We start from the raw sequence: 23,820 nt of genomic DNA on the forward strand, positions 1-23,820 counted from the left end.
AAATTACCTGCATATCTGTTTTGTTAATCATCTTTCTACAGCAGTGTCCCTGCTTTTCTTGAAAAAAACAAAAATAACACATCCACCATTTTTTCATTAAAAGAAGTGAAAGAAGACCCCCTGAAGTTCTCTGTGGAAAGGTATGAACTTTTATTTAGTCTAATTTACTTCACATTCACAACTCGGCATCAGGATTTTATATTCTTCCTGGCACTGCTACTTTACTCAATAAATCATTATCAGGCACAAAGGTTTTAGTTTCAGTTGAAGTAGTGAACTCTAAACCATTGCAGCAACAGCATTAGAAATCTACTGCCTAAAGAAATTCAATGGACAGATTTCTGTCTCTTACACTGTAGGCAAATTTAGGATTTCATCCTTTGCTTAACTGAATTTGTTAGAAATTTTTTGGTTTTAATGTTTCTTTCTGTATGACAATAAGCCAAAACCTTTGCCCACCTGCTACATCTTCATTAAAAATACAAGGCAGTTAGTTAATATCAAAGTGGTATTGCAGGCAGATGCACATTAAACACACTTGCAGGCCTGGGTATTCATATACTCACAAACACATTTTTTTCAATGCATTTCTGGAATGAAAGACATTTCTTTGATACATGGCAGTAAATGGTGAATAAAATTGTACTACCATGATTACTAAGTAAGTCTACAGTAACCTCTACCTTGTAGGAACTAGTAACAGTGGAGGTACACTTTAACAGTATGAACCAGCATTTCATGCCCCCCCCCTCCCCCCTCCCCCCCCAGTTTACAGTGTAGTAGAAAAGTCATGATTATAACAGCCAGTAACAGCCAAAATAGTGCACGTTTTTCTAGAAACAGCCTAAAAAAAGATAAGCTTCTTTATAGTTTCTGTACTTCTGCAACATCAAAATGGCATTAACAGTATCTTGTTTGAAAATGGTGAACAGAAATTTAAAATGTGTTAGAGAGAAAGAGTTTCTGTGTGTGTGTGTGTGTGTGTGTGTGTGTGCGCGCGCGCGCACACACACAAGTGTGTATATATGCATGTCTGCACCCTGTAAAGGGAAGTTAAAGCGATGTACTGACACCTTAAAAATTATTTTTGAAAGCTATCAAAGATGTTTGGAGTAGTACTTACTGACAATAAGGCAACTGTGTAGAGAACAACTACTTTAAATTTTTAGTACCTTTGTTTTAAAAGTAAATTCAAAAATGTAAGCTGTTTAACTTACTTGTTCAAGGGGAAGAGAAAGTACACACGCACATGCATGCACGCAGTAGTTGCCAAAATTGCTCGGAAGGCAAGGACCGTACGACCACAAGGAAGCAGAACCTAGTCTACTTTTTTTAGAGAAATACAGACAGGCCCCTTCCTCCCCACACCCCTTGCCCATGAGTTACCAGTGTCCCTGTTCCTCCCCCCACCAGCCCCCACCCCAGGCTTACCACCAGCTCAGCCTTTGCTTGTCTAACTCTCATTTCTGAACTGGACATTTTAAAATCTGTTTGGCAAATAGATATTTAGACAGGTTTTTGTTTATTTTAAAGGCATAGTATTTCTCTGCCCTTCCCCCTCAATTCCCCCCCCCATATAATATAATATAAAATACAAAGACCATCTGCAGCATCTATACACATCTTAGAACTGAAATGTAAAAATTTCTGAAAACTCCTTATAAAAGATAATCCTGTTTAAATATAGTACCCTTTTTTCCCCCCCAAAGGGTACTAGCCTAAGCATTAATTCTTTTATTCCACCAGCTGCCCAACTGGGTGGAGCAATTTATTTACACATTTTTTTTGGTACCTTTAAACCAAAAAAAGTTATTCCTTTAAGGAAAGGAAAAAAAAAAAAAAAGACAGATAGTATAGTTTCAAATGCAATTTAAAAAGGGGGGGGGGGAAGGTACCAAAAGACAATAAGCACACAGGTTGAGGTCTTTTATGTCAAGTATCAGGCCAGGGGAGGCAGTAAGCAAGTTAAAAAAAAAACCACCACAAATGCAAACTAAAACATTTGAATAATGAATTGAACAAGTTAGATGGTGGCTCCAGCAAGCTTGTAAATAAACAACAGTTTGTGGACCATGTAACATGCTCAGACAGTCTTGCAGCATATTTAGGCAATTGAGGTGGAGACACCTTTTCTCCTCACGAACAGCTGACCAGAAACAATCTGGCAATGTATCATAACATGCACGCACGCACCCACACAGCTTCTTTGCATAAAAAAACAGGCTTTTGGGGGTTTGCTTAGGTAAAAAAGAGGAGTTGTCTTTTTTTTTTTTTTTTTTTTTTTCCCTCCCCCTCCCTCACACCAGCTCACCTTCAAAACAAAACTGCCCACTGAACCCTACCAAACCAAACACAGTGCAAGAAAGCAGCATGCCCAGTGCCCCCAGCAGCTGTATAGTTAGTTTAGGTAATTTTGAGCCTGGAGAAAACAGGCTCCTGGATGTACTGGGCTTTTCTAGTACAAAGTTTGCGCCTATAAGGCCACCTCAGATGCATATTCTGTAAAATAAACACTTCTGCAGTCTTAGAAATCCAGAAACCATATTATTGTGATACAGGCTGTACTGAAGACCAGTTTGCTTTTGCACACAAACATCTCCACATCCTTGCTCTTTCCTTCCCCCCCCCCCCCCGCCCTTTTTAAACTCTCATATACTGCATGTTATCATTATATAGGATTTTTTTTTCCTAATAACTGAGAGTGGCTCCTAGTCTATTGTATAAGGCGTTAGGTGCCTTAAATTGCAAGTCAAACTCTGAACAGAGGCCTGGTGTTGGTTCAGTTCCATAGCTTTTGTGTTTTACACAGAAACTGGATAATATAAAATACGGATTCACCATTAAGAGAAAGTACTGGACAGAGAGGCATCCTCTTGCCATTCAGCTGTGCCTTAGTCTCTGAGAGCAATGTACTTTTCTTTGATTTTTCTCCCTCCCAGCATGCTTGTCTCTCTAGTTTTTCTCCCTATGAAACCTGAGGCTTTTTTGGGCACAGCTCCCACACGAGAGGTATCACTGAAAGGTTTTACAGTAGTGTGGAGGCTGTTGCATGAGGCAGAGGGAAGCTGTTGGATTTAATTCCCTCAGGCAGTGCTACTGCACTGTTCATATTGGCTAGCTAATATGTAAAAAGAAGGCACCACTACCAACAACTCTTCCGGTCGAGTTTACAAGCGACACCAGCACACTGCTACCAGCACACCTCGTGGATTTGCCCACTCAGAGCCTGGCCTCCTTTCTGGAACCCAGCAGGGCTCAAGTACGAATCCTGCTGAAAGCGACTTTATCCTACTCTAGAATGAGGAGAGGGTCAGGGGAATCAGGATCTGTGCAGGGATATAATGCTGGGTATTTGAGGTGCTTAAACAAAAAAGTGAGGCACTCATGAGACTTACAAACAAGCTTAATCTTAGAGAGCAAACCTGCTCTCTCTTGAGCTGGCCTTCTGTTATTTGCAGAAATGTGGAGGGGGAGGTGAAGGTGGAACAAGACCTTAACGTAACAATCTATTTTTAAAAGTTGGGTTTTTTTCCTTCAGCTGCATTAGAGTGTTCTTGCTACTGTTTCTTCTCAAAGGCACTTCTAAGGCTACTATAATACCATTATCTACAGAAAATGTTTTAAGGTTAACAGTGCATTGTCCTGAAGTTGATTCCTATGACCTAAAGGCAAGCTCCTGACGAAGAGCAAGATATCTGACTAATTGCTAGTGGATACATTTGGGGAGAGAAAGAAAAGGGAACAAAAAAACCCTATGGATGCACACACTACATTAACATGTTTGTAGGGTGATCAAGTCACAGAAAATTAGTATGTACGTATACATGTATGTACTCTTCCTGAAAAGAAAACCTGATAAAATAGTTCCCAGATTTCTGCTGTCAATCTGTGTCCACTACACCTAACTCTACTTTGATTTGCTAATCTGTTTTGACACAAGATTCACTTCAGTCACAATCTGAGAAAACAGTTATTTCAAACACAACCCTCATTAATGACCACACGAAGCTTTTCTTTCAATTAGCAAATGAAATGCTCCATCTCATAAAATAAGCCAAACCGAGAATATATAAAAAGATTTAGGGACCAGAAACCAGACAAGACATGTAGATGAGAACTACTGAAGACAAAATTGTGCGATTTGAAGCATGATTTGCTTTGCTTTTAAATATTTGTGCAAAACTTATGTAATATTCGTATATAAAATTATTACAGCTTCCAATGCCGCATTTAGCAGTGTTAACTTAGAAAAGACAAAATGATCTGCTGTATTCTCCCCAAACCTTTAAAGCCTCACATCATCTTAATCTTCATTTGCAAGTGTCTCAGTGGATAGCCAGATCTTGGCACCACTTAAAAATTTGCTTAAAGGTGTTCCCAGAATGCTCCGTCTGCATAGGTTCCCTATAGGAGAAAACGGGAATGAGGAGGAGAGAAAGTCTGGAGCCCCAGAAGTGTCATTCAAACCATTTGCTCTGAAGTACATCCTGCTGTGATCCAGTTCCGAGCAGTTACCTTGCAAAGAAGAGTTGCTTTTGTATTGTCGAAGATTCCTGTTTAACATGTCTACTTCATCGGCCAGCAAAGAGACTTTATGGAAAGCAGTGATGAAGCCACCATGATTAATTTGGGCCTCAGGAACCCAGCGGAAGTAGCACAGTTTCCACAGTTTTATTTGTGTTCCAGAGATATGGGGTAGAATTACACCATGCAGATCAACGGGCTTTGCAAACCAGTCTCTGAAGTACTGTTCCATGCTGTTACTCTGACTCTCTGTTTGCTGCAAAAAGTCTGGTTTCAGTTTTAGTATCAAAGAGTTTCTTCTTGGAAGGAACTCTTGCTCACTGATGATTCCATTCTTTAATGCTGGGGGGACACCTCTCAAGGTTGAGCTATAGTTTTTCTGCAGAAAATAAATACTGTTAATTTTCCAGTTTTATGCCATTTACAACTGCAGACTTCCCTGAGATGCATCATCCAGATAAATGACATGACCTCTACACACTTCCGAGCTTATGAGTTACCACTGCATGGCTCACAGGGCAAACACCAGGACCACTCTTAGTGTTTAAAAACAAATATGTATGTTTTCTAACTTTCTAAAACAATGAATGACTGACTTAATCAGTATTCAGTAAAAAAACTGACCACCCTCAGAAAAAAAGGAATGTCATCACTTTTCTATAGATGAAATAATGTAATTATTGGCAGTCAGCCCAGCCTTATCAGAGAATGTCCTGGAATGTAGCAACAGCCTTGAGTTCCACAACTGAGATCTTTACTTCCATAGAAATTCATTTTTGCAGATACTTTTTAAGCTAACAGAAGTAACACTCTTATTGCTGCAATGAGGGTGTAAAACACTACATAGTTGCAAACTGTTGAGCATAACATTTTACAGCTAAGCACAGAAACGGTCCATTTGCAGACAGACATCATCGTTACCTTTGAGCGTTTAAAAGTTTTCACAGCTCCATTTTGTACACACGGTGCGCTCTTTCCAATGTACAAAGGGTTGTGAAAGAGCAGACGATCCCTGCTTGTAAACTGAAGAGACCAGTCCCAAACACAAGGAAATTTGAGCCCTTTCTCATCACCCAGTTGGATGTTTTTGCTTATGGCAAATTCCTGCAAGAAGAAACATTTACGCATGTTAAAAATTAAACAAAATAAGCTTATTCACAAATCTGAAATACAAAACAGTGCATAATTATTGGGTGAAAAAGAGCAGGAATATAATTTAGAGACAGCTACAGATTAAAGCAACAGAACAACAAGATGGTCTGCTGCTGGAGAATAGAGCCATCCTCTGCTTTTCATTTGTGCAACGCAGAGACAGGACTAATGCTTACTTAGCAGAAATGACTTTCAATTATATTAAATTATTTATTTTTTTACTCTTAGAAATGAAAAAGTATTATTTTGAGAATACACTAATGGTCTCTCAATACTCTATTTCTTTGTAAGGCAGTTACTACCTACAACTTTAAAGGGAAGCTGTTTAACAAAACTCATTAAAATTTACCTTTAACAACTAACATGTTTTCTACACAGAATTCCAGCAAACTACAGTTTTCAAAAACATCTGAGTGATTTTCTAAATATCTTTACATAAGCATTCATTGTGCATTATTGTAAGCATTCATTTCAACGAAACTGCCACTAGGTATTTAATGAATTAATTTAATCAACTGTGTAAACAATTATGTTATATGAAGAGATTTCAAAGTTCGCCTGAAACCTGAAATCCTATTGCCTGTCATTCTACTTTACCAATTCCAAAAATATAAATCTGTTTTCTAGAGGAGTACCACTAATCATGTACAATAACAATGCTTTTCTAGGAAAAAATAAAAAAGAAAGTTAAAAGACTTTCTTCATGAACATTTAGTTACTGTCTATGCAAAGATCACTTGAAAGGGACATTCTGATCACATTCATCTGGGGAGTTGAATATTTTGCCCCAAACAGTGTGTGACATTTTGAAAAATACTAAGGAACGCCATTTATAGCTTACACGATGTTATTTCCAGAACGGCAGGCTTAAGTCACTTATTTGAAAAACAGATGTAACACTTCATACTCACTGTGCTTTCCTTTACTCGTTGATGTGGACAATTGAAAAGGAAAGTGCCGAACAATGAGATACGTGCGCTGTCGTACAATATGGTCAAGTACATCTCAGAAAACTCAAAGGCTGCTGGGTATTGTTCTAGCAGCTGCCAAACACAGTCGAGAAACATCAAGAACAAAGGAGACTTGGAAAAGAAACAAAGAGTTATTAGATTTACCTCAGCTTTTCCCAAGGCATACCTATTGATCTGCAGTCAATGCTCTCATTACAGTATTTAGCTATACCTCTGTGATGCCCCTTAACAGTGTAAACAATTTGAAGCAGAGCACTGTATTTTTCATGATTTCATGCAACTGAAATACGTAGTATTTCCGTTCAGCCACTTTCATGAGTGACTGTGTCAACTGACTGTCTCAGCATCACTTTTCCACAGCTTTCCCTTTGAGAAGCCAGTCACTTCTTTCCTGGGCTCTCTTACTCCTGTACCTACAGTGTGTTCTTTCATCTTTTAGGTCCTTCATCATTTCCAGTTAGTCCTTATATGAGCCTTTCTTACTACTTGGCCTTATTTTCACAATTTATACACTTCCTTCTTGTTCGAAATGATTTGAGAGCTTGTGATTCTGCCACATTAACTTCTCACTACATGTGCTAGCTATTTCTGCACTGGCCTATGCATGGCAAAAGTATAAACTACCATCTATACAAAGCTCTTCTTCCTAGTTTTACTATTCTATATATCCTTTCCTCGGGTCCAGTTGCCGGCTATCTCATTATTCCCCCCTTAGTATCTCAGGTCCTTTTACCCCTTCACTTATTTTGCCTGCCTAGTGCTCACAGGATCATCAGTTTATCTCTTTGCTCCACTCTGAGGGCACTGTTTTTCTATTTCTCTTGGGCACTGTCCCTGGAAAAGGCTGCTAACTTAGGGTCCTCTTTGTTTCTAGTAACTGTAAGATTAACTGGAAATAATGATCATCAAGGACTGTGCTACCCTCTATTAATGTTTGGCAGTTGCGTATCAGTATTCATAAAGCTCCAGTGCTTCTCTACCAGATCACTGCTTTGAAAAGTTCTGTGTATTGCTCTGACTTGGCATTACCAAAAATGTGGGTGAAAAGAAGAGAGATGCCCTTGGTAAAACAAACAAACAAAACACCCAACCCCCAGCCCTGAACCACTTCTGATCTAAAATACGGGCTGTGCCAGCACTTGTAACAGTGGGACACTTCCATGTATAACACTGTAGCAACTTAAAAATCCAGCAACATTTGATTTCACCTGGTGTTTCACCGATTCTCAAATGGCTACAGAGGATAAAGAGAATCTCTCTCTATCTTGGACAAAAAACTCATTTTCTCTGACAGTAGCTTCATGAATTTGGAAAGTATGAAAAATATCTTTTAGCTTGCATTTCTGTGTGACAAAATGTTCAGGTTGATATTAATTGCCTATTGTTATCACATACAAGTACAATTCATTTTACCTCTTTGTCAGATCTCTTTAAGTGGTTACACCTATCTAAAAACTGGTATCCTGCCATGACCCATTCCTTCTGTATTAAGCTTTGAAATCCAACAATTGTCCGAAAATAGGGATCCAGCATGACTTGAATGAGAGAAGCAGCGAGACAGCTCAGGTCCCGTCCCTCTTCCTCTGTGAATAACAGAGAATGTATGAAATACATATATATATATACACACAATTATATCTCAAAGAACAAAAAAGCAGCAACTAGGTTTAGTGTTTTTCTCTGTAATTCTTTTAAAGCATGCTTTTTGTTGTTGTAATTCTTCTCCCAGTTTCAAAAAAAGAAAGAAGAAAAAAACAGCTTTATTTTCCCTTGACTCATACTATAGTAAAGCTTCTTGCAGTATCCAGCACAGCAGTTCCTCTATTAAGAATCAAATACTCACCCAAAAACAAGGCATTTACACCAAGATGTGCTGAAAAGAAGGGTGTTCATGTTGCTGGAAAGTTTCAACATATTTCCCACCCTTGGAACAATAAAATACTTCAGGCTGATATTTTTTGGACTCTTTCTGTAAATAATGCTCAGAGAAGGCATGTCGTTCATCTATCACAACACTGAAGTAGTTTTAAGAGTCCATTATATGGTGAGAGTGTCATATATTAGTTGAACAGATCTTGTAAAAATTATAGAATTTACAGAATTTCTGATCTATGTATCAACAAGTCTTCCAAAGTCCTTCTGTTCTGAAATATATTTGCACATATACAACAGCAGCCAATGTTAATGAAATGCTTTTGTATAAGGAACCTCTGAAAAAAACTGATATTGCTTATGCAGGGAATATTCGCCTAATTGACATACTGTAATAGTTCACCCTATAGTTTTGATTCCACTATATCATTATCAGAGAAAAAATGTAAAGACTCAAATATTCCTTTGATGCTATGGACTATGCTACAGTCCAGATACATAATAAAATATGCTTCTTTTCTAGATCCTCAGATGTCTGAAATATTTAGAAATGATGGGTTTTATGTATAAAGGTTACAATTTATTTTATCTAAATGTCTTTTAATTACTTTATCCCACTAACACTAAGAGTTATGGCATGTTACATGGTTACATTACCTTGTAGAACTACGGAAACATGCTTACATTCCATCATATACACCAGCTCAGCAGAATGCTTAAGAAATGATCTAGGCAAGAGAAGAAAGCGATGCAACAATTAATATCATCGGTTCACTCTATAAGAAAAAAGGAGATATCTATATTTATCTTATTTATTTATTAAAATAGAGAATCCTTTAATTGATTCACTGCTTATTTACGCTGGTGAAAGATTAACACATCCCATTAACCATCATTTCAGTAACGGTACCAACCTGATATACTCCAACCAATGAGTATTTTCCAGTGAGGACAGCCACTTCTCTTCTGTTTCTTCAAAAGGCTCTGCAACAAGGAAAGTAGCGACATTCAGAATAATTTCAGGTAACTATTCTGGTTAACGAGATCTGTTAGAATTGCTGTATTTCAAGAAAATAACCACTGTGAAAGAACTACAGTCCAGCTTACCATTAACACACAGCTGTTTGAGTTTGATATGTGCAGCCTGGACTTCCTGGATGCTGGGGAGACACTTGTCCAAATCAGACTTGTAAACATCACTTCTCTGGGGATGGCTTCGAGTTATTGCATTACAAATCCTAATTAAAAAAAAAAAGACTCTGTTAGTTTATTATCGGAGAGGGGAGAAAGAGTCTTTTAAGAAATGTTCCAAAGTCTAGAACTGCAAACAACCGAAAACATGCTTTTCATTAAAAAAAACACGTCCTAGTTTGTATTTAGGAAATATATTGCTCCTGCTACAAAGATACTGGCTCAAATATTTTTGATATTTGCTAATTACAAAAAAGAAAAATGCAAAGGCTGGATTGTTGAAACAAGTTATAGATTAAATAATCATCATTATTCAATTTTTAATTTTCCACAGTTTTTAGAAAGATTTATCTATGCTAAATAAACAGAACACATCTGAAGTATACGAATCAGTAAATTTGACAGATTCAAATAAGACTCAGAGCTCCAGCCTAACAGATGCAATACAAGATCTTCAAAAAGTCTCCCAACAAATTGAGCAAAGAAATACCAAGCTAGTAAACTACTTACACAAGCCTCTAAATGCTTCCATCAAGGACAGTGAATACAAAGTATTTCACAGAAATATTGTATGCACTGTGACACAAATCTACAAAACTGTATTTCTACAATGCCACAAATAAATTAAATAATTCTTACTTTGTCTTCCTGAAGCAGATAAGAAATTCTCCACTAACAAAATTTGTGTTATAATAGTATCAATGCAAAAGAGTAAGTTTAGTTCTAAACTAAGTATTTATCAAGAAATTCTGTCTTTCTGAAACATTTAAGAGTTGTACATGTACAACATGCTAAACTTGAAAAAATATTCATTATTGCAACTGAAATTGACCTTGAATAGAAATTGTGCCAGAGCTGTATTCAGGGCTTTTGTTTCTCAAAAGCTATTGCACTGGAACATTAAGAAACAAGTATGATCTCAATTATGAATTACGCTGTGTATTACACACAATCACCTCTTGCTTTATACTATGCGTCTTGTCAGAGAACAACTTTATCCAATTGTTTACCTTTGATCAATCCTCCTTTGTTGCAATACATCTTTAATGTTGGCCATTCTGACAAGAGCACTCCCATTAGGGTGATTCCAGGACCATAACTTACGTGGGAAAAAAACAAAAGAAACAAACAACAAAAAATAATTTAGTGTTGTTCCACGGGAAATGGTTTTTCTTAAACGTTGCACAAAACTATGTTAATCTGCACATCCATCTTTAAGATAAATATTGTATGATGACCATGAAGACTAACAAAATAAAGATGATACTTACAGGCATTCGTCTCCCAATAAAAGAGTAAGAGTATAGCTTAAGGTCTTGATCTGCTAAGGAAGATGGGACCACAAAGTATTCTGGAAGGCTTGGGGAAAAAATATGATACAAAAGATTACTTTTTCCCTAAGGATTGTAACAGCTTTTCTCTTGTTGCACTGCTGGTTTTCCAACTCTGCTAACAATGCACCAGCCCCTAATGCATTGTTCTATACATCTGCAGCGCCTTTTATGTCATTATTGGTGCAGCTCAAATGTATTTGTTTAGAAACCTGCATGTCGCAGAGGGAAGCACAGAGGCATGAAAGCAGCAGATGCCAGATAAATATTTATATTTATATATATTTACATATGTTCCCAAAATATTATATTTCTTATAATGACAACACCTGCAGGATTTTCCAACTGAGGGCCACTCCACAGAACAGCATGCTTAAGAGGTGAAGTGTGCCGGTAGGTAGGCTGGAGGTTTTGACAGAGGAGATAGGCACATGCTGGGAGACAGGAAAAGACAGCACAATTGCCTTGTTTTTTTCCATGCTTGCTTGCATTATAAGAAAAACTTACCAAGTAGATATCATATAACCTTCATTGACTGAACAAACTCTCCACTCTGATGCACCTGTTCTTTTGATTTCTCTATCCCAATCAGAGTAAGTTTCAAACAAAGGTGTCTGCTGACCACTGGCACTGCTGATGCTGCCACCGCCACCACCTCCTGGGTCTATTCCATTCACCCTCTTTGCTAGGGAAAGAAAATTCATCAATGCATATTAAAAAGAAGAAGAAAAGAAAGAAGAAAAGAAAGAAGAAAAGAAAGAAGAAAAGAAAGAAGAAAAGAAAGAAGAAAAGAAAGAAGAAAAGAAAGAAGAAAAGAAAGAAGAAAAGAAAGAAGAAAAGAAAGAAGAAAAGAAAGAAGAAAAGAGAGGGAGAGGGAGAAAAAAGAAAAGAGAAAAAAGAAAAGAGAAAAAAGAAAAGAGAAAAAAGAAAAGAGAAAAAAGAAAAGAGAAAAAAGAAAAGAGAAAAAAGAAAAGAGAAAAAAGAAAGAAAAAAGAAAGAAAAAAGAAAGAAAAAAGAAAGAAAAAAGAAAGAAAAAAGAAAGAAAAAAGAAAGAAAAAAGAAAGAAGAAAGAAAGAAGAAAGAAAGAAGAAAGAAAAAAGAAAGAAAAAAGAAAGAAGAAAGAAAAAAGAAAGAAAAAAGAAAGAAAAAAGAAAAAAGAAAGAAAAAAGAAAGAAAAAAGAAAGAAAAAAGAAAGAAAAAAGAAAGAAAAAAGAAAGAAAAAAGAAAGAAAAAAGAAAAAAGAAAGAAGAAAGAAAAAAGAAAGAAAAAAGAAAGAAAAAAGAAAGAAAAAAGAAAGAAAAAAGAAAGAAAAAAGAAAGAAAAAAGAAAGAAAAAAGAAAGAAGAAAGAAAGAAGAAAGAAAAAAGAAAGAAAAAAGAAAAGAAAAAAGAAAAAAGAAGAAAGAAGAAAAAAGAAAAAAAGAAGAAAAAAGAAGAAAAAGAAAAAAGAAACAAGAAACAAGAAACTTTTCACATTCCTAATTATAAAAGTGAGAAATTAGCATCAGGATTGACATTACCTATTTTTATATAAACCAGATCAGTGATTTAATGACAGCCTGGCAATACACAAAATGCAAATGCATTTTTCCTGCTATTTCAACAGAAGCAATGTAAAGCTGATATATTTTGTTGCTTGGTAGGAAACAAGCCATAATAACAATCAGAAACAAATGTCTTCAGTCAGGATTCAGGAAACAGGATTTCTCTCTTCAACATGTCAAAGTTATCCATGTTTGAAAAATATTTATCCGTTATACACTACTTCTTAACTGAACTGCCTTATGAAGCAAATAGAATAAATATTATATAATTTCAACGGCTTTTCCTTAGAAATTACTATTTAGAAAAGTTATTACATTCAAAAAATGTGAAAAGGCAGAAGAAAGCTGTTGCACTGATAGCAAATAAAATAATCAAAACTGTTTGAAAAGGCATACTTCCTAATGTACGACAAAAAATGCCCTTCCATTTTGTGCCTAGAGACCAAGCAGATACCCTGTTACTAATACAGAAGATGCCTTTTGCTGATCATTCTTTAGGTTCCAAGGAGGCAGTCAACTGTGTCAAAGGAGATTACATTTTTCTTTTGATACCTGGGAATAAATTTTTAGTTGAAAGTTAAATAAACTGAGACCCACCCCTACTCTCTGCCCCATGAAAGCTCCTAGTGTTAGCAGGCATCTGTAAAGCCGTAAGGGCCTGCTCAAACAAAGCAGAGCACAGGGTTATGGCTCTCCTGTCCTCTTAGTGATTATGTTTTAGTTTGTACTTTCTGTATCTATCAGTTTCATTTTTCCACTAGTACTCAGACTACTGTTTATGTTTTTCAGAAGAAAACTATATTAAAATCAGAATGAAGTAGTTGTTCAAACATAGTATACAGAGAAATATTATAATTGCCAGAATATATCATTACACTTTTACTGTTTAATGGCAGGAAATACAATTATTAACTATATCCTGGGGAAAAATGATGTACATATATACAAGAGCAATGTAGGCTCTTTACGGTCCCCAGGAAACACAAACACAATAGTTCAACTTTTACTCTTTCAGGGCTAGCAGGGAAAGAGAGCTGTAAAACACAGTACTGGAACTGTAAGAGCAAAGCCAGAGATCTATGCCACAAACATAAGAGTTCACTTTACTGTGTGGAGACTTCTCAGTTAATAATAATAAAAAAAGTAGTTCAAGCTCCTTCTTCCAACAGCAGCAGCACAGCAGCGCAACTAGCTTTTGCCGTTCCTGGTCTGCTGCCGCAAAGGAACATTTTTTACCCACCTTAAGTAACTCTTCTACCAAATTTTTTCCACATAGCAAGTGGTATTTTAAGGACAGAGTAAGGGCAACTTTGTGACAAACCAACATTTTGCTTACTCTCTACTTTAACACTTCATTGTCTGCAAATTCGCTTCCTCTTTAATATTTAAAAAGCTAAAGAAAAAATATATGGACCTTAATAACTGCCCAAGTTTTACCAGGTGAGAAATTGTATGTGTAACTATGTGCGCAATATAATCATGTACATGTTTCTTCTGCATATTTAGAGCAGTCATGTAGGCACCTGCAAAAAAGTATACATTTTGGGGCCAGTTCGAAGCCCTGAACTCAAGTTCCACAACATTCAGGTTTTGTAACAGGCAGATCAATGGTTTCTAACGCCAGCTGCTGAGTACTTGAGTACCTCTGTGGCACTTTCTGTCCTGGGAGGCTTGTTACGCTAGAACTGCTGGTTTTGAGCTGTGTATTGGCTGGGGAACACTGAGCAGTGACCTCACAGCATTGCACTAGAAATCACGTTCCAAAGGCATCTTTTTTAGGCTTACCTAACTGACAGGGTTCAGTTGGAGATTGGCCTTGAGCAGAGAGGGTGTGCTCCAACTCAGCGGGGGTGGTGGAGGTTTTGAGTGGGAAGAACTGCCTAGTAAGCCTCTAGGAAAGAAGGTATGGAGTCCCAAGTTGCACAAATCCTCCTGCAATACCACCAGAAGAGACACTTATTCCCAACAGAAGGGCAGGTGAACAAACCTGCCTGATGGGAGATTAGCTAGGTACCTAGAGTACCAATAAAGACATACAATAGGAGGACTGAAGCGTGAATTGAGAAATAAGAGCATTCATGCTGACATTGGCAATTTTGTTTTGTTTCAGACAGGAAAGACATTTCTTTTGATTTTGATAATGTCTATCACAATGTTTGACTTATATCCAAAAATAAGAAGTTGGTGAAGACAAGCCAATCTAATTATCCCTGGAGAAAGCCTAAAATGCTTTTTGCCATTGTTTCTGGCTAGAAGTCTTACTAAAATTACATATGACAAAATAGAAAAAAATATATTTTCATACTTACCTGGATTATGATATATTTCCCCAACATATTCAAATGCGAAGAGGAGCTGGAGATCTGTTGGCTGAGAATAATGAGCTATTGCAAGGCACACCTAGGAAAGAAACATTTATGATTATTTATGTACATAAAAATCATTGCTATTGGTTACAATAGTATGAAATATGTGGAGCGAAAGTTGAAACACTTTTGCTGGTTTATTTCCATACTTGATTTGAGAGGAGCAAATTACATTTAGTTAAACACACTAATATTTGATGACAGGACGTTACTGTTGTCATAGTAGGTGAGTTCTTGATCTTCTGTCAATAAGGATTACCAAGTAAGGGCGAGCTACGTTTTTGAAAGAAAGGTGAGAGTGCAACAGTCAGGGCAAACATGATCCTCTGTATAAGCAGCTACTCACAAGGACCCAGCGCTGCTAAGCTGCGCAGGCGCACCCACATACAGACACAGGGAGGAGAACAGAAAAAGAAAAGAGCTGACACGCAGATCATGAACAAGCACAGCAAAATCTCATTTGCTATTGGTCTTTTGATACCAGAGGAACAAAGAGTACTTATTAATGTAGCAGAAGAATACAAGAAAGGCTATTCTGAGTAGGCTCAAAAAGTCCAGTCCAGCACTCTGTCCCTGACAGCAGCCAACAACAGATGCCTGGGAAAGAGGGTTTAAACAGAGCGGGCCTGTAGTGAAATTTTACCAGGGTATTTTTCAGCAATTTGCTGCTCAGGGACTTTCTGAACTGAGATCATGTCTCTGTAATCAACAGCTGTTCACGGATATTTCTCTTACAAAGTTGTCAGTTGGTCCAAGAGGTTTGCGAAGTGTGGCTTCCCTTTGCAGAAGCCCTATTCGCTCTTCTGCAAAATATCATATTTAACCAAAGTAGTATATCTAATTATATTTTTATTATAGTTTCCACTAATTTGCCCCATATAAACTTACCAATCTGTAGTATCCCAAACTTAACCCTCAGAAATTTCTGTTCTTGGAAAGGAAAATAAGAGGTTGTTCTTTGAAGACTTCCAGGACCTACATCCACCCTGCATCTCACTAGGTTGCATTCCAAAAATATGAAAGGCATCAACGTACATAAGTAAAAATCAAATTGCTTGGCAATAAAAAACAGCTTTTTCCTCAAGTTACTTAAAAATAAGAAGTAATTCACGGTCAGAGATGTTCTCTTCCCACTAGTCACATCTTGTTTGTCAGCTGGATGGCATGCCACATATTCGCCATCAATCTCCTCTCTCAATAAAAACTGAGTTTTTAGCTTAGGCCCTTTAGTCAAGTCTGAGGATCTACTGTTAATTAAATGTGCCAGTAAGCACTCCTTCCCCACTCCCCAGATGATCTTGAGAACGAAAATATCAGCCAGACGTCCTGAGGGGAGCTAAGTGTCGGCTTCACTAGATTTTGGCCTGGCCCTGACAGCTCCTGTCTCAGAGGACTGGCCTTCCTTCGCCACAGAAAGCCGCCCCTCGCTGCCGGATGCCCGTGGGCTCGGCAAGCTCCAGCACGGTCTCTGGCCGTCTGATGCAGCCATCAGGTCTGAGCAGGCTGAGTCACAAGCCCTGCCCTGGGAAGGGCAATTCGGCAAAGATCCCAAATAAAGGAGAGACATCCTCAGAACGGCAGCGATTAACCTGGGGCACGAGGAAGAGCCTTGTTTAAGCCTTCTCATCGTTTGCAAGTCTCAGGACTAGCATCAAGTAAGTAGCTGGCTTTCCTACCAATGTGAATTGTTTCAATTTTAGTAGAATCACTCACATCATTAAAATTAAGAGTGCAAAGCACAGTCTAGGATTAGATACTAGACTTCACATACAATCTTGTTTTGCTATCGTCGATCTCTTTAAATGTGGATATTCACTAATAAATGCAAAAGATTTGACAAGAAGCAGTTAATACTAGAAAAATCAAATTAAAGGGGGAAAAAAACCTTTCAAGGTGGGATTTGCACTGTTACTCTCCAAGTTTCAGGACTGAATTTAGAGGCTTAGCTTTGCCTTCTTCCCTTAGCATTAGCTCCTCCATTTTACTAAAATGTACCTGCTTATTTCTAAAGGACATTTTTAATAAAAAGGAGGTTATACCACACAAAACTCTATTCTACATGTTCAGATTCAAAAATTCCACATGCAAAATTTTAGTGCCTCATTAGAGACTAAGGCATAGCATAAGCTCATTGTTACCCCTAAAAATGTTGCCTTTCTTTTCTGTCCCTTCCCTGAAACTCTCCATGATTTTTTATACTTGGCAACATGTAGACAAGATTTATTCTTTGTTCGGAAGTCCTTGGACATGATTTTTAAAGAATATTCTGTGCTTCCAAGAAATTATTTTCTGTTAGTAAAAGAAAATGTTCTTATTGTTGCAGACATAAAAGAAAGATTTCCATGATATGCAAAACAAGGACTAATACTACTAGCAGCACTGTGCCACAGGAAATAATCAGAGAGCTCATTTTTGCTAATCTCTGCACAGAGAAAATTTTGTACTTCTACTAGCTTAAATACAACATATATGGAGCACAACAGAACCGTCACCATATTTTTATTTACTTTGGCTTTTGATAGGGACATTTTTCATTATTTATAAAACCAGTTAATGGCTGTAGATTAACTTACAAGAGCTGAAAATGTTTTTTCGCAAACAGTCCCCAACAAAAAGCTCCTATCGAGTCTTAGGAACCGTTCCCTTGACTTTTCTCCCTCACCCTTACAGTTCAACAATAAAACTACAACGCAAAATAGAGGTGAGCACATTCCTTAGGAAAAAAACTGTAAAAACATCACTGAAAAATGATCTAGCACGGATTTTTAAATGAATATTTATAAATTGATTTTAAGGATTTGGAAAGACTGTTAATAACTACAATGAAGTAACCAGAAGCCATAAAAATTTTGTGACACCTTGTGACTGTACGAATCAAAACCAAAGAACCGTAACAAGGAAACAGCTATTCCATAACTAACAGACTAAACTGATCTATCAATCACAATGAAACAAAACGGAAATTTATTTACATACACATTTTGACCTTCATTTTTCTAATTAATTTTTCGTGAGAGTAACCAAGGTTAACAGAGCTACTCCTAACCTCCCTTTACGGGAGTCACGGATGACAGCCTTTTACTGCACCGACCAACTTCCAAGGCTCAAGGATGAACGGTGAGACATCAAGAAAATGCCCCTGGGCCACCCAATAATGAAGCAGAAAAACAGTAAAAAACTGTTCGTAAAAGGAGCAACTGAAATCTCTTTCGCTTACTTGTCACATTTGAAATAGGGAGGAGGGGAGCGTGCGGGTTGGGAGGGGGGAGCGCGGGGGGCTGGCCTGCGTTCAGACCGGGGTCCCACGAAGAGGGGGCCGGAGGGGGGCCCCGGCGCCAGCTGCCGGGGAGCGCTCCCAGCTTTTCCGCACAACGGACTTAACTCGCAGCACTAGCCACCTCACGGGCGAAACGGTCCCCCTACAGATTAGACCACGGGCTCAGGACCTCTAATTCTCTTACTAAAAATATATTCATATTTATCCTGCTACTGTCTTCATTTTACATGTTAGACAAATTCTACTAATACACACTAATAAATAAGTATTAAACACATACTCACTTGAGTGTATTCCTCACTAAATCCATATAGTGACTTTATTGTCTGCAAATTTCGAAAAACAAGCAGATTCCACAGCTCTCAGCAGATTATAAGCAGAAAGCTCTTAAACTGGAAGGCAAACTTGTTTTACAGGAAACGTTCTCATATCAAACTGAAAATGTTTAGTATTTTTGCCAATTTATAATCATCTAAATCTGAAGATACTTAGGCTCAGTCAAATAACAAGAGAATAGGCTGCTTGTTGGAAAGTTAATTTATTTTTAAAAAGTTAATACAATGGATTTAACTAGTTCATAAACCCAAAGGCTACTTCCTTGTCAGCATCCCCTGCGCAACCCCCATCTGGGAAAGATAAACTGATGCTCCTTGGGCCAGCCCTCCTCTTTTCCCTCTTCAACAGGAATGCTACCAAGGACAAGAGCTTCAAAGTACAGCAATGGCTTCTTAGGAAGATCTTTCTGATCAGGGTACATTTAAGGTGCACCAAGTTAGCATAACCCTTAAGTCATGCAGGTCAGCTGCCTCCCTAGGCTGGGCCACCTGTCTTATGAATTCACTGGAGGGTGTTAGAAAAAACCACTGTACTTGCAATTCAAACACTGTCTTCCCTTGTTCCTGCAATTCCTGCTCTGGGAAGACACTTTGTAATGGAAAGTCACGATTCTGTGATCAAACAAGTCCCCTGGACAGAATTTTTTTTTTTAAATCTTCACAGCTTAGCAGGTCTCCTCGGAACAATAAGCTTTCAACTAACAAGACTCAGCCCTACTGCTCATACAAGTTCTCCTGGATGCTAAGTCATGAGAAGTTCTTTTTTTTATTATTTTTTTTTATTTCTTCTAAAGAAACTTCAATGCCAGCTATAGGTAGTACTTAATTTGGTTTTGAGTACAAATAATCTGGATGAGAGGAAACAGTACAAGGATTTGAAAAACTGAAATAATTTTCCATATCAGAATCCTTGTTTGCACGAGCATGTTTGAACTGCAAGTACAATGGGTTTTTTCTAACATTTAAGAGAATTATTAAAATACTATTTTTACTTTTTAAAATACCTTCAGGTGAGTTTAATTTTGAGTTTAAGCTTTTTGCACCCCCTCTACTTCCACTCCAAAGACTGTAATATAAAATGCCTGCTCCTGCATTCCCAGCATCTTGAGAGATTACCAATTTAATGATCTGTACAAGCAAATACAATAAGGTAATGCAGGAGCTTGGGAAGTGGTGGTGGGGGGGGTGATCGAAAAGGTCAGGGTCATTTGTCCAAAACTGAGTTTCATATTTATTCTTCATAACAATTGGCAAAACACTGTTCCACCCCCTCCCAAGTGCGATGACGTGGGGAGGCTAGCTTTGATAGGGTAGGAAACAAGATCTGAGATTAGTATTTTTTCCTCCTGTTTTGATTATGCATGTGTGTCTGAAACTGAGCACATACTTGAAAAAAGGAAAAGAGCTGAGGGAGTGCGAGAAGTAAAAGGACCTAAGAAAATGGAGATATATTTAGGAAGCAGGAGATTACAGGGTGTGTGCCACGCTGGTGCTCGGCCAAGACTCATGTGCATGGCAAGGCAACATGCTGACAGACAACTATTTAACAGTCCCTAAGATCTAAAGCCTCAACATTTCATGTGTTTTAATTTCTTAGTTTTATGTCAAGTTTTATGAAATGTTAAGTTGGTTTTATGTAATGGCTAGAAATTAGCAGGAGTTTTCAGTTTGACATGTTTTTTTGTGATTTACAGAATGAAATTCTTTCTTTTCCTTTAAGAAGTGTGAAACGCTCTTTCAAGTTGCCTAACTAAGGCTTCCCCAACTTGCTCACTCGTGCTTCCCATCCTCCACTTCCTCCCACACCCATCTGCCTTTCCTTTCTATGGAGGCTCTGTAGCTTTATTTTAGAGACAAAATGCAATCAAACTGTTAAATCATTACAAGTGTGAAGTTTCCACCCCCTTTATTTATTAACTCATTTGCCAAATACCCCTTAACAAAAGTGTGGAAAGAAATATTTACTAGACTGGTTAATACTGAGACAGTATTTTATTAGCATTCACTGACTGCAGTTAATGTTGAAAGTAGTTTTTTAATAGAATTCTATTTTTTTCCCTTTTCTTTCTTTTCCTTTTCTTTCTTTTCCAACTTCTTCATGGTAATTTACCCCAAAATGTATTCATTCACCTCAATTTGATGAGTTCTTTCATTTTATTTCCACTTTAAGATGGAAAAGAAGCTCTAAAAGTTATAACCCACATGTCATGTCTATATGCAAGTAAACAAATAAATTGGTTTGTCTGCATCTGAGTTATAACTGCTTTCAGACTTGGATCCTTCCTTGCACTTACTACCAAAGACAGACACAGAATACTCTCTAGTCCAGTAAAGCAGCTATGTTAGTAAGAGCTATTCTCCACTATGCCCCTGTTCTGCAAATAGATACTTCCTTAGGAGCAGATCACATCCTTTGTCAACCCCAACACATTCTTCGGAGTGCTGGGGAGTCCTGACTATTGCTTCAAGGGATTACGCATGAAACAAATTCCTTAACTGCATAAAGATCTTTAGCATCTGTCCTCCTTGTAACTATGCCACACACTTAAAGCTCATTTTTAAAATAATAATTCCCAAGGTTTCACATAGTTTCAAATACATATTATAGAAGGAAGGAAGGTAAATAGTTTTGACTTAGCTGTGCTTAATTCATGGGGTGATACGCCCTGTATTAACAGGATAACATTTAGTATAGAGGGAAATCTCCCTGTTTTGGTTTGTACAGCTGAGGGTACAGTTTGCCAAAGGAAGTTAGTTATGATTTATAAAGGACTAACACGCAGCTTTCTTGCTTCACAGGACAGGGATTGTAATGCTATCTGAAACATCGTTTTCCCTTCCGCTTATTTTAAAACTAACAAGTGAAAAAAGCTTACTTGAAAAGCATGTTTGAGTCCAAATACTTCAGACTGGATTTTAATTGAATGAAAGCCTGCCCAATTCACCGATTACAACAGAATTGCTGAGTTTGCAATTTCTCAACCCAGTAAGCAGTGGGCACCCTGAAAAACCTTCAAACACCACACATGCACAGTTCTATCCAGTTTTTTTTTCCTCTCTCTCTCAAGAGATCTTCCTATCTAGCTCAAAATGAGCATGCAAATTTGTGAGGGAAAAGAAAATAGCTAACAACTGTTTTGATTTTTCTCCAAGAAGGGGCTGGAGATTGGGCCCCCAATTCAAGAGGAAAGAAGAAAAGCTGGAGGGTCCAGTAGAGGGACACAAAGATGATTAGGGTCCTAAACCACATCTTCAGAAGAGAGGCTGAAGGAGCTGGGCTTGCTTAGTTGTGCAGCAATGAGACTGACGAGTGATCTCATAGCTGCCTACAGCTACCTGGAAGGTAGTCACAAACTTCTCAGTCTTGCCAGATGACATAATAGGCAGCAGACAAAAATTGCATCTTGGGAAGGTCATGCTGAACATCAGGAAAAAAAATTTCATGAAGGGGAGCTGCGTTCAGCACTGGAACATGTCACCCAGGGTGGCTTTCAACTCTCCATCCTTGGTGGCTTTCAAGACTCAGCTAGGCAAACCCACAGCTGACCAGATCTAGCACTGGCTACAGTCCCACTCCAAAGAGGAAGCTGGACCAGGTAGGTGACCTCCAGAGGTCCCCCCCAACCCAGCACTTCTGTGGCTCCATGACCAGATCCCTACCTATACTATATCCCCTATACTTTGGTTTTAAGTCTTAGTCCTCCCTAGAAAAATCATGCACACATAATTATTGCCACGCAGACAGGTACTAATGTTTTCATGCCCAAATAGTGGGATGTAAACAAACAAAAATAAAGGAGGCCTGGCCACTTTTTTGTTTTTAAACATACAGACAGCTCTGCTAATAGGTACTTCTTGAGGGGCAGGCACAGAAATTGGACAAACAAAATCTTTCAGGACTGAGGTGCTAGCATGCCAGTTAAATGCAAGAAAGAACAGAATAATTCCATTTAATATGCTGTATAAGACCATCCTATTTGTGTTGACCGGCATCCTAAAATAATTTAAGCAAAATCCTGATAGCCAGAAACCTGATCTAGTCACCTCATATTCTTATACATTTATATTTTAATGTTAGAAGAATAATGGTATTATGGAAATATTTGATTATGTTAACAGAAACTGTTACCTCCATTCAGTAAATGTGTGCTTCTGTAATACACTCAAAGCAGCCTACTTCATGCATCAAAACTGTGATAGCAGCCATAAACATCCACATAGTTGAAAGTAAGATTTGCACAAGTTTTCTTCTACTCTTCCTGGTGAAGACATTCTTACATTCGAAAATGGGGACTCGTATGCTGTTTGTCAGCACCAGTACTATCTTTATAACTATGCAGGTTCAGATCTTTTTGGATCTCTAGAACTAGCTGCTCTTTCTATCAGAGAAAAATCACATCAGACCGTATAATTATAAATGCATGAAGAAAGTGCCTTCTTAAAAGTTTGATTTTTCGCTCTTGCACTAGGGAATGCAGCATACAAAGGGTTAATGAGATGATGGCTTTGTGCTCTCTTCCTCCCTCCCCCAGGCTAATTACTCTTCTTAGCTGTGACAGCCAATTAGAAACAGTTGCTATAAAGATATTGCAGCTAGAGGGACTGGAGGTTGCTCCAGGGAGATTTCAGAGAAGCTGTGAAAGGGGACTTGACTGCTGAAAGACTGCCAGACATGGAAGATTACAAACAGTGGAGGCAGCAGGCACGGAGGAATCTAGAAAAGTAACAAGGAAAGAACAGTCGGCTTTGTAACTCTGGGTTTCGGCCCATGAATCTTAGGGAGAAAGCAGTTTCCAGAAAGTGAAAAAATGGTGAACTGGGCATCATGCAGGTGACCACAAGAAGACTTAGGTCTGGGCAGACAGTGCTTTGGTCTTATCGGGTTGAGCTCAAACTTTTTATTGTACAGACAGAGGGGACTCCAGCTGTGCGAGCAAACTGGGTCATCTGTTATGAAAGCATGGCTATGTCGCGCCTGACCGCAAAGCGGGGCCGCGGAGGTCAGTGGAGCGGTATGCCCAAATAGCGTATCTGCATCTTACCTTACCCCACCGTCTCGGAGCAAGGAAGCTAGTGAGCAAATCTAGTAATGCAGACTGGCCATAGCCGAGTAGCAGAAGCTTACCTGCACCTTACTAGGTTAAACAACACTGTATGACTTCATTGAGCCTTATGATCAGAACTGTTAAAAGACAGAACTAGAGAAGGAATTCAATTTCTAGGAGTGTACAGACACAGAAAACTCCTCTTGTCAAAAGG

The 23,820-nt window shown here is 38.1% G+C and overlaps 1 protein-coding gene across 1 annotated transcript in view; it reads right to left on the reverse strand.

Moving 5' to 3' along the window:
* Positions 1-126: 126 nt before the first annotated feature.
* The window catches only part of MTMR10 (myotubularin related protein 10), a 43,553-nt gene continuing 19,859 nt past the window's right edge, over positions 127-23,820 (reverse strand). Inside the window, exons 6-16 of the mRNA XM_064517491.1 lie at positions 14,893-14,983; positions 11,549-11,726; positions 10,982-11,069; positions 10,721-10,809; positions 9,627-9,757; positions 9,434-9,503; positions 9,177-9,247; positions 8,061-8,230; positions 6,588-6,758; positions 5,446-5,628; positions 127-4,903 (exon numbers count right to left, since the gene is read on the reverse strand). Coding sequence (XP_064373561.1) covers positions 4,304-4,903; positions 5,446-5,628; positions 6,588-6,758; positions 8,061-8,230; positions 9,177-9,247; positions 9,434-9,503; positions 9,627-9,757; positions 10,721-10,809; positions 10,982-11,069; positions 11,549-11,726; positions 14,893-14,983 — 1,842 coding nt within the window. The 3' untranslated portion in view covers positions 127-4,303. The remainder of the gene's footprint in view (positions 4,904-5,445; positions 5,629-6,587; positions 6,759-8,060; positions 8,231-9,176; positions 9,248-9,433; positions 9,504-9,626; positions 9,758-10,720; positions 10,810-10,981; positions 11,070-11,548; positions 11,727-14,892; positions 14,984-23,820) is intronic.

This window comes from Dromaius novaehollandiae, chromosome 10, assembly GCF_036370855.1.
Source record: "Dromaius novaehollandiae isolate bDroNov1 chromosome 10, bDroNov1.hap1, whole genome shotgun sequence".
NCBI classification, from domain to species: Eukaryota; Metazoa; Chordata; class Aves; order Casuariiformes; family Dromaiidae; genus Dromaius; species Dromaius novaehollandiae.